Source organism: Poecilia reticulata, chromosome 4 (genome assembly GCF_904066995.2).
Source record: "Poecilia reticulata chromosome 4, P_reticulata-male-v2, whole genome shotgun sequence".
NCBI classification, from domain to species: Eukaryota; Metazoa; Chordata; class Actinopteri; order Cyprinodontiformes; family Poeciliidae; genus Poecilia; species Poecilia reticulata.
Window position 1 is genome coordinate 21,436,889 of NC_088833.1, and position 11,657 is coordinate 21,448,545.

The following is an 11,657-nucleotide window of genomic DNA, read 5'->3' on the forward strand; positions in this document are numbered from 1 at the left end:
TAGGAACTTTTGTGGTTTACATTAAGCCACAGGTTCCATTTCCATTTTTATTAGAATCCAATGTCTTACATCAGTACAGCCGAGATGAGAGCTGAATCCCTTTCCTCCAGTCGCATATCCCTCTGTCATTACCTTGAAGTTGCAAACAGTAGCAGTAAAAATATTGAGCTGTGCATTGGGAACTAATGCCGAGACTTTAATGCACTTACAACTGTCTACAACTGTCACAAGCAGGGGTGAAAGTAAGGGGGTACGGCAGGGTACTGCGTACCCCTAAAAGATTTAGCGGGGGTACGCAGTACCTGCAAGAGAGGAGCGGCTGTCTGCTGTAAAAAATCAGTGGGTTCACTGTGCAGCCGTGACTGATTAGTTTTTCAAGAACAATCTAAAACACGACTTAATCAGTTAATAAATAACTTTTTTCCCATTTCATATTGTTTCTGAACTGTTCGTGCTTTGCTAGAGCAGCGGTGCAACACGACGATCGCGGAAGGTTTTGAGTCGATCTCAGCATTAGGTGACAAACTGAACGCTGCAAGGATGCTGAGAGCAGAACGTCCTCCTCTGACTCCTTATCAAAACGTTCGTAACTTTATTAAAGAACAACAATAAAAAAATCAACAAAACGTGTTAAAATTAATGACCCAAAAACAATAATAATCTCAATGATTATTGTTTTTACAAGGTATTGCGCAATTTTGTGCTTTTCAGTTCCATTACCAAAATAACTAGCAGATCAGGGGTTTAAAATTAACTAATCAACCACCACTGTGTTCATGAGAGGCTTATTAATAATCGCAAAAATATCAAGCCTGCAAACCTAATATCGTAACGGACTGAATGTTATGTTTTTAGCGTAATCTCTGGTCGGCTTGTGGAGCGCAGGAGGTTGCCATGGCAACGGGTGTGCTTAAATGACAGAGAGACAGAGAGTAAAAAGGTGCGAGTGGTTTAGAGTTGATCAGCTGTTCAGGTTGTTTTACCTTTGTATTGGCTGATCAATACAAGGTAAAACAACTAAATGTAATTTCTGAACATTCGACAAACTTGGACTATTACCTCGTTCTTTGTGAGTATACATCATTTACAACAAACATCAAACACGGTAAATATGTTTTATTAAGTATTTAACAAACAAATGGCTTCTACTGCGATAATTGTGTGAAATTAAATTAATTGTAGAATATAAAAAATAGTTTGGTGTGGTCGGGCTCATAGTCTGAGGCTTTTCCTTTATCAAACTTTATTTTTTGCCTCTTATTTAGTGGAAATATTGGTGTTTATGAGACTTTCTCCAAAATAATAACCTTTTTCAACCTTTATAGCTCCACTGTTGAAAATGAGGCTCTAACATTCACAAATAACAGTGAAATAAAATCCAGTCCAACATCTGGTTTGAGGTCTTCTGGAACCTGTTGGAGGAAAAATATCCCAACTTCAGAAGATGAGCTTTAACCTAACAGAGCTCCGTGGTTCCTCCTGTCAGTATGAGAGTCTGTGTGAGGAGGCATCATGTTAGGAAGACGAAGTGGAAGCTGGAGGATCTTCAGAACAAATAGGTCATGATGCTGGGCTACTGATTATCCCTCTGTCTGGACACAGGATCAATAGAACCAGTTTAAAAGCTAAAATGAATGGTTATATGCCAGACATACTACTTTCACCCCTGGTCACAAGTGACACTTTAATGCAAACAGATGCAGGTTTGATCTTATCATGTAGGCCAAATCAAATTACTCTGTAAGCATGCAACAAATCTTTCTGCTTGTTAAAGAAGACCGGCCATAATATCAACTGTACTTTATATGTCTTAAAATGTTTTACCAGTAAAAATACACATGTTTCTGAGTGTAAAGGGACTTGCAAGCTCTCTTAATTTTTTCATAATTTTGTCACTTCACAGCCATTGAATTAATGTGTTTCTGGGTTTTGGATTAGAGTAGGCTATACAAATTAATGAAGAAGATAGGGGTCCAACAAGTTCAGGTTGGACCCCCCTCTGAACTTCCTAATTCTTAATGACAAAGATTCAACAAGTGAAAGTTGCAGCTAAAATTGAGATTCAGCTGCGACAGTTTTCCAGCTTGTCAAACTTTGGTGAGCCTGTGTGAACTCCAGCCTCAGTTTCTTTTTCTGATCTGTCAACGGTGACACCTGGCGAAGTTTTCTACTGTTGCCCTCAAGATTCAACGTGTGCAAGACGTTTTCATCCTCATAACTCACAGTCATGAATACTCGCTCTTTTTCAAACCATTCTCTTTACACCTCAGAGATGGTTGTGACTGGAAATCCCAGCAGATCACCTGCGTCTGAAATATTTAAACATGCGTCTATGACACCAACATCCATCCCACATTTGAAGTCTTTTAATTATTTTTTGATGCTCAGCTTGAACTTCAGACAGTCGTTTTTACTTTGTGTAGAAGTCTAAATGCTTTGAGGTTGCTATGTGATTGATTGATTAGCTATCTGTGTCAATGATGAATTGAATAGGTGTACATAGTAAAGTGACTGCAGTATCTGTTTAAAGGTTGGGTATTTTAAAGTGGACTGCTTACATTTTTTTGAGAAACCCCTCAGGAAACTAATTTTAAAGGTCTAAGAATGATATTTACAACAAAGCCCTTAATTACAAAGGGTTATAGATGTTTCTAATGGGAATTTGTGATGTATTATTTGGCCTTTTAATTTTCTGTGAATTAAGAACAAACACATCTGTGAGGCTTGTGTGAGACACACTGTCAGATTCACCAGGCAGCTTGCCTATTATAATGGAGTAACTGTCCATGCTGGTAGCTGGCATTTCATGCTGGGTTTATGGGGAGATTACTACTTTGCTGTTGACATCCGTCAGCAGACTGAGGCATTGGGTAGGAGAACCTCACACATTTGTGTGTCTAATAGGAAACCCGTTGGTGGGCCATGCTTAGCAAGCTCATCTTATGATAAGCCTCATGTCCTCAGAGACTCATGCAGATGATGGGCTGGATTGAATTATTGTGTGTTGTGACCTTCTGCTGTGGTGAATGACTTTGTTGTGTTGTTCATGGACACTTTCCTCCATTTGTTTCCACTGTGTAGGCCTATGGTTTTCTTCTGTAGAGCAATAAATCTGTTGTTTTCCCTTCCGTATATTATTGATAAGTTGATAGAGTCCATTTGCTGGTCTGTTTGCTGTTTGAAAGCTAACAGTTGCCTTAGTTTTTCTTGTAATGTCTCACATAAGGCTTTATAAATTAAAGAGATCCACAAATTCCCATTCTCAATATACAAATCAAGAGCCAGAGGGAAACATAGAAAGATGCATTACCTATTATAATTCACATGTATAACTAACTCATAGCTGAGATGAAACTCAGTCTAGAGCTATTAAGAGTTTTCTCTAGTTTAAAATTCTTGCACCTTTCAACAGAACACAGTTAACCATTGTAAAGCAAAATCACCTGCAGGGGATTATTGTACTCAGTCTTTAATTTTACCTGTTTCAGGTATATTTGAGCTTAAAATACATAACTTATGCCCTATTCAGAATGTTTGATTGCTTAAAGGGAATTAAATTAAATGAATTTGGTCTCACCATCTTTATTTTTTCTCTTCCTCTCCTTCTTTCCCTCTTTCCTACCTTCACATTTCTATTTTTCCATCTTTTCCCTCTATCCTTTTGCTCAGGTGCCAGACCCAGTGATTGAAACTCGCACAGGAGTCAGAGGAAGAAGCAGAAAGGAGGGCCATGGGGGTTTGCCTTGGTCAGGGTGTATGTTGGCTGCTGCCTTTCCTCTTCTTGCTGCTTATGATCACAGTGTCCTCCACCCAAAGTCAAGGATGTCCCCAGCGTTGTGACTGCATTGCGAAGCTGAAGACCGTGTCCTGCTTTGGCAAACGTCTGTCCTCCTTGCCGGAGGGAATCCCGCCTGACACCAAAGTTTTGGACCTGAGTGGGAATAGACTTCGCTGGATAGAACAGGATGATCTTCTTCCATATACACGCCTGGAGAAACTGGAACTCAGTGATAACATGATCAGCGTCCTGGAGCCAAATGCGTTTTCCAGTCTTCAGAACTTGCAGTCACTTTCACTGAGGGGTAACCAGCTAAAACTGGTTCCCATGGGAGCTTTCTCACGTCTCTCCAACCTCACCTCCTTAGATTTGAGTGGAAATAAGATTGTAATTCTTTTGGACTTCACTTTCCAAGACCTAAAAAGTCTTAAGAACCTGGAGGTTGGTGACAATGATCTGGTTTACATTTCCAACAAGGCTTTTCTGGGATTAGTAGGACTCAAGGAGCTGACAATTGAGAGATGCAACCTGACGTCAGTGTCCAGCCAATCGTTATCCTATCTGCACAGCCTGGTGACTCTGCGACTCAGGTACCTTAGCATCTCTTCCTTAGACGACCAGAACTTTCGAAAACTTGGAAACCTTAGAGGTCTGGAGATTGATCATTGGCCCTTTTTGGAATATATCTCCCCTCATAGCCTTCAAGGTCTTAATTTGTCGTGGCTGTCCATTACTCACACCAACATCACCTCTGTGCCCACTTCTGCCCTTCGTAGTTTGGCTCACCTCACTAGCCTCAACCTCTCCCATAATCCAATCACTGTGTTAGAGTCCTGGGGTCTGCAGGATCTCATCAGACTGAAGGAGCTGCATCTGGTGAACACCAACCTGGCAGTAGTTCAACCTTATGCACTAGGTGGTCTGAGGCAAATCCGCCTTCTTAATCTTTCGACCAACAGCTTAGTGACCTTGGAAGAGGGAGCCTTTCAGTCAGTCAACACTCTTGAGACGCTGCGCTTGGACAGAAACCCTCTTGCCTGTGACTGCCGCCTGCTCTGGATCCTTCAGCGTAGGAAGACCCTTAATTTTGATGGTGCCTCCCCTGTGTGCATGGCCCCTGTTGAAGTCCAAGGTCGGGCTCTTAGCGCTTTCACCGACTCAGCTCTTTTTGACCACTTTACTTGCCAGAAGCCTAAAATTCGCAACAGGAAACTGCAGCAAATTTCAGCCCGCGAAGGGCAAGTAGTGTCGTTTATCTGCAGAGCAGAAGGTGAGCCTACGCCGGTGATATTCTGGATTTCTCCTCAGCGTCGACGCATAACCACAAAGAGCAGTGGGCGACTGACTGTGTTACCAGAGGGCACTCTAGAAATACGCTACGCCCAGGTAACTGATAGTGGAACTTACATATGCATCGCTAGCAATGCTGGTGGGAATGACACCTACTTTGCTACGCTCACAGTCAGTGGGCTACCGCTGGATGCAGCACTCATGGCCAACCGCACCTATTACGCCGGGGACCTTAATGACACAAATCTGAATGACACCAGGGTGTTCTTGAAGTTTACCCTTGACCTCAAGACCATTCTAATATCTACAGCTATGGGCTGTATCATGTTTCTGGGAGTGGTCTTGTTCTGCTTCATCCTGCTATTTGTGTGGAGTCGGGGTAGAGGACAGCACAAGAACAACTTCTCGGTTGAGTATTCTTTCAGAAAAGTGGACGGACCAGCAACCAGCGGAGGACAGGGGGGGGCACGAAAGTTCAACATGAAAATGATTTGATTCTGCAGAAGCCCCGGTGTTTTTCCCTGCTTCAGTATAAGACGCAAATTAACAGAACAAATAAAATTTGTGCGAAACAACCCACTGGACACTTTATTAGGATGAGGTTTTGTTTAAAGAAACTTGTGCATGCATGCAAAATGTCAAACTACAGTATGATGCTTTGATACATTTCTACTGCTCTTTGTTTTGTTCATATAATTGTGTATATAAGTTTTATTCCAGAGAAGGAAGTCTCAAAACTTTGGACAGACTGTTAAAAGACAAGCAACGTAAGCCCCCCAACGTCCCACACGTGTTTAACCTTTACGAAGGCCAACGCACTTCTTTCCTGAAAGGAACCGTCATCCTCACCTTTGAAGGGCCACATTCAAACTGACTCAAGCACTCCAAGCTGATGAAAACATAATTAGATGGTGGTGCTCAGTAATTGCCAAGGACTTGCCAATATATATTTAGATAATTCCAGCTATTTGGTGCATATTTAGAGCTCAATACAGTTACAACGCCTTTACTTATGCTGACTGTGATTTTACTAAAGGATTTTTGAAAATAGACCAACTTAGTACCAGTCTCTACATCACTGCCAATTTGACCACAGAGCACCATGCACAGCACTGGCCACATTTATTGGCACCAGGGTTAATAGATTTGTAAAATGCCTAAAAAATTATTGATCTTTAGTTGCAGAAGCATGATCTCCCACAGACATCTTAGGAAAAATCCAATCTTTTTGTCGATAATATTTTTGCATTGGGAAACAAAATGCCTTTAATTAAATTAATAAAATGTATACTTTTTTTAGGTCAGAAATTGTGTGAATGACCTACGAATTATTAATATACAACGTTCTCTTTTTCTATTGTATAAATTTAACAAAGGAGGCCAATTTTTTACTCCCTGCATGGACAAGGACTCATGTTTATTTTACCATGAGGACAAGCCTTAATTTAAATAAATAATGACCCTGTTAGAGATGTGCAGCAAAGTGGGGCATCTTAGGGACACCAAGTCTCTATAATATACTGCAGATGATTGTTTGGGAGTTATATTAGCAAAAATATTAGCCTGCAATCACCAACACAAATTTTAGGGTTTGTTGAACTCTAGAGGAACCAAGGGCTTTGTTAAGATGAGCCTAAGATTGAGCTTTTTTGTCACAAAAAAACATGGTGGAAAAGCCCCTTATACCTACAAAGAATGCATGGTTTTATGAACTCTTTGAAATATCATAACATTTGAAATAAAAATGTTTAACAAGATACTGATCCAAACCATGAGGCTGAATCAGCCCAGAAATGGTTTACCATAAATCCTACCTTCTTCAGTGACTTCTCTGTGTGCTCTGACCTTGTGAAATTTTATACACGGATTAGTGCTGCCCTACTGGTAAAATATGAATACCTAGCAGTAGTAAATTAGTAAATGGAGGAGTACCAATGATTTAGTTAAAAACAATGATTTCCTTATATAAGATTTCCCCCTCCCTACTAAGTTAGTGTGCTCAGATTATTATTTTTTTCAAACTTTTCTGTGTGAGAATTAACTGCTGCAAGGAAAGATCATTTTTAGGTTATTTATTCTTTACCAGGGTTGCCAAGAAACATGTCAGCTTCTGTAAAAACCTGTGCAGAAGAGAAAAGCTACTTCTACCTGTAACATCTGTTCACAGCGAACGTCGGAGTCAAGATACTTTTTTAAGGACCCAAGTGAACACATGTATGAACACTGAAAAATCATGAATTTTTTCATTATTATTTTTGGTAAATCTGTGCAAGAGTTTTACCCTCTTGGTCTAAAACAGAAAACTTTAACAGCGAATGCATGTACAGACTTTGGTTCATACTTTAACAATTTGTATTTCTAAAACAAACAGCCGTTGGTGTTCTTTGATCACCAAAATTGTACAGACAGAGTATGATAAGATGTAATATATATTTTGTATTGCTGATATTGAAATTAATGTGACTGTTTATAGTACTGTTGAGTGATTAATCTGACTTTACTGCTCTACCGTTATTAAACTGCTAAAGTATCATTCGGTAAACAGTGAACTTCAGTGCAGCTGTAAACACGACTCTAAGTGTATCATGTTCGTCATGTAAATGTGGCTGCTCGCTGTAGTCAATCATAAAGGACATTCACTGTGCAGCGGGTTTCAGTTCAGTTGCCTATTTTTGGCTTTGAGAGTGTCGAGGTGGGGAGTTTTCACTGAGCAGAGGGTGAAGAGCCTCAATAGTGACATGCAGGGAAAATGCTAATGTATTAGAGACCTTGCACAGCGGTCATTAAGAGACTGAGGTGAGAAAAAGAAAAAAAAACTTTAGGTATATTTAGAAGGCAGCAATACTGTGGGACATTATACACCTGCACGCTGACTTGTGTATGTCAGATGTATGAGGTATGAGAGAGAAGAGGATGCATGTAGGGAGAGTTAAATATATTACATAAAAATCTAAACAAATAACTCAGGATTTAAGGTACGGTATTGGTCGTCTACACTCTGTCAAACAGGGCTCTGCTGCCCTCTGTTGACACAAAACAGTTCATGGTTTTTGCTTCAGCAACCTGTGGACTTTACTCCATCGTCTCAAGAAAAAAAGAAAGGAAGCTGGATGATGACTGACCAGAATCTAGGGTAAAATAATGTTCACTGGCTCAAAAAACTTACCTTTAAATTCATTTTGAAGTTTGAAACTGATAATAATTGTGTCCGGTAATGACAAAAGATTTCAAATATATTAGTGCAGTATCAGTAGATTCTTTGCCCTTTTAATAAATTTATCTAAAGCATCTGACAGCAATGCAACACGAACTGTTGACATGATGAAGCACAATTTTTGAAGCATTAATTGTTTTCAAATATGATGCCTGGTATTGTCCTGTCCTGTGTTCAGTTGCTACAGTCACAATTTTGTTTCTTTGTCTCTGAATATGAGGTGCATAATGGTCACTGAGTTTACTGTGACACTTTTCATCCAAAGCTCCTATAGGAATCTTGTTGGGGTAGGTTGAATTGTGAGCTTTTACAAATACCAGAACATTAAAAAAATAAATAAATAAGACAGACGACCAGTCAGCTAAAAATGTGTTTACTTGGCATTTTTACAGATTCTGACCCAAGCCGTAAGAGAGGAGTGAGGACTCTGGAGGAATGATGAAAGGTCACTCTCTCTGTGTGCTCCAACCTGAAGGAATGTTAAAGGAAAAATGCCATATTATGTTAATTGTATGGTTTTCCCTCAATGAATAAATGTACACAAATTAACGGGTGGACCTTCAAAAAAATAAAATGCAAAAACACATTTTACATCTTTAAAACACTTTCAAAACTGTGAAAGAGTGAATATTACTTATGGCTATTCTTCAAAACTGCTTGAAGCAAACATGGAAATCATATTAAACTACTATGGGAGTTTAATATATTGTGTGTTGACAAATAATGCAGACATTTTCTTTATTAAATTTTCATTAATGTCTTTTCTAATTCAAGAGTCTAACCCTGTTGATCTGAACAACTATATAAGTGAAAGCATCGTCTTAGTTTGAACAATTTGTATTGACGAATTAAACAACAGTCAGCATTGCTCACTTAAGTTGACTTGAAGGAATAAAAAGTGTGCAGGATGTTTTACATATCTTGTAGACACAGAAAGTGCAGAAATAAATAAAACCTTGAAGCAACTGTTTATAACTAGCTCTCTAGATGCAAACTGTTACTTTTTATTACTACATGTTACATCTATAGAATAGAAAACCAAAAACAATTACACAAGGGTATAATTTTGTGAACAAAACTTTCAGTTATAATTTCAAGATTTCCTCTGAGGTCCTATTTGAGTAGGAGGAGGACAAATCTAACAGCTTTTAAAAATAGTTGATGTAAAAATGCATTTCTGACAAAAAGCTGAAAGGCCAGCTTAAGAATAGTAGTTGATTTGTTACCTCAGCTTGTATTATGGTGCGACAGAAGAACCTGCAGGATCTTTGACATCACAAATCTGGTGAGTTATTTACACACATCATGCACCTCAACGGGCAATAAACTTGGGGCGTTTATGAAACGACCCAAATCGGTTTGAAGGACCCAGATTAAATCTTTTTTTCTAATACAAGAGTTGGGTTCACATGTTTAAAGTTATTGCTGTTGTTTTTTCTTGTCATACTTACTGAGGTGTATATTTGGTCAACTATCCCTAAAAAATTACACTTTCACCACATGCTTTTTGTAGTCATAACGTTTGGGTATTTCACCAAATCCTAGCAGAACTGGTATTATGAATTTATATTGGCTGATTTTGTGGAATAAATCAGAGATGAGGTCACAACCTTTCCACAAGCCTGACATTAATTCATCTTTATCAATGCTGAAATCCAACATGACATGTAGGCATTGTTCAGTAAACAAAAAAAAAACAAAACGCATCTGTCTAATTTTCAATGATCTTGATTGACATCAAGTTGGAACATTTGGAGGCAGTCCTCATTCTTTACTGTCTTTATCTTAAAGTACGTTACCAGCAGTGGTGGGAAGTAACGAAGTATCTGTCCTTTACTTAAGTAGATTTAATAATGGGTACTTTCTACTTTTACTCCACTACATTTTAAAGTCAGTGTCTGTACTTTCTACTTCACTACATTTCTACAAAACTGTCGCGTTACTCGTTACATCCAAGTCGCGTTGCGCTTTTTGTCCGTTAAAATGTGAAGTTCAGGGACTTAAGGTGGCGCCGTAAAATCCACCCATCGCCTCCCCCTTTACTCGCACGCGGAGCTCCAAGACATGCGCAGTGGTTTCTGGGAGAAAAGTCTGTCTAATCTTCAGTATTATAATAGCGCTGCATAAATAATAAGATATGGCGACATGTAAAATAAGCAGCGCTTTGCTTTCACAGACGGTGGGACTTCGTCTAATTTTTAGCGTCACTTTGAAGGAAAGCTTAAAGAAAGGTAAGCTATGTGGACGTGATGCTAGCAAAGCTAGCTGTACTGACTGAGACACATCTGCGATGAAAAAAAGTTGTCACTCATGCCTTGAATTATTGTGTGGACGTGTTGACTGAGGTGTCACAAATATGGGACAACGTTGTGACCAAAGTCTGCATTGATATGGCATTCAGAAACGATCCGATTCTTCTGAACGGATCTTTACTGATTAAATTTATTTCAGCTCTAAGTATTTAATATCTAGATGTTTTATGGGAATGTGGATCTTTAAGATCAATTTAAAGATCAACAGTCCATATAAGAATTTTCCATGCTTTTATGGACACATTCTCACACTGGAGAGAGTCCATACAAGCATGTAAAATGTTACCAAAATGTTTTGGTCATTTGTCATGCTGATGGATTCAGTTCTGCTTTGACTTCTTTTTCTTCCTCCAGATTGTCTGACATTTTCCTCAAGAAACTCCCCCTGATACATGAAATCATGGTGGATTCTGGAACTACAATCTGGCCAAGAACTTCTGCAGCAAAGCATGACATTGCACTTCACAGGTTCACAGGTGGTAGAAATTTTGACCTGGAAGGTTTTATTTGGTTGATGCCAAAATGGTCTCTGTTCTGATGTCCAAAAAGTTTGATTTAAAACCCATCCATCCGTCCGTCCGTCCGTCCAATCCAGTCCAGTCCGTCCGTCCGTCTATCTTGCACCCTTGTCATCTATCTTGCACCCTTGTCATCTATCTTGCACCCTTGTCCCTTAGTGTGGTCGGGAGGGTTGCTGGTAGCCATCTCCAGCTTACGTTTCAGGCGAGAGGCGGGGTACACCATGGACAGGTCGCCAGTCTGTCGCAAGACAACACAGAGACACACAGGACACACAGCCATGCACACACACTGATTTAAAACCCGTTTGTCCAAATAATATTATTCCAGGAGTCTCTCTGTGACAAAGTTTAGTCTGTTCTTGTTGTTTTTCTTAGATAGCAAGGGTTTCCTCCTAGCAAACCTCCAATGAAACTTGCGCAGTGTTTTCCAAACTTTTCTTTTGAGTGTTCTGTTTTCTTTGGCTGTCTATAAATCTCATACTTTTATCCTAAAGACCTCACACATTCATATCAACTCATTATATTTAAGTTGCACCAATTCA

The 11,657-nt window shown here is 39.4% G+C and overlaps 1 protein-coding gene across 1 annotated transcript in view; it reads left to right on the plus strand.

The window, feature by feature from the left end:
* lingo3a (leucine rich repeat and Ig domain containing 3a) overlaps positions 1-7,712 on the plus strand; it is a 41,456-nt gene extending 33,744 nt beyond the window's left edge. Inside the window, exon 2 of the mRNA XM_081606463.1 lies at positions 3,670-7,712. Within this exon, the coding sequence (XP_081462589.1) occupies positions 3,731-5,563 (1,833 nt within the window). The 5' untranslated portion in view covers positions 3,670-3,730 and the 3' untranslated portion in view covers positions 5,564-7,712. The remainder of the gene's footprint in view (positions 1-3,669) is intronic.
* Positions 7,713-11,657: the final 3,945 nt, after the last annotated feature.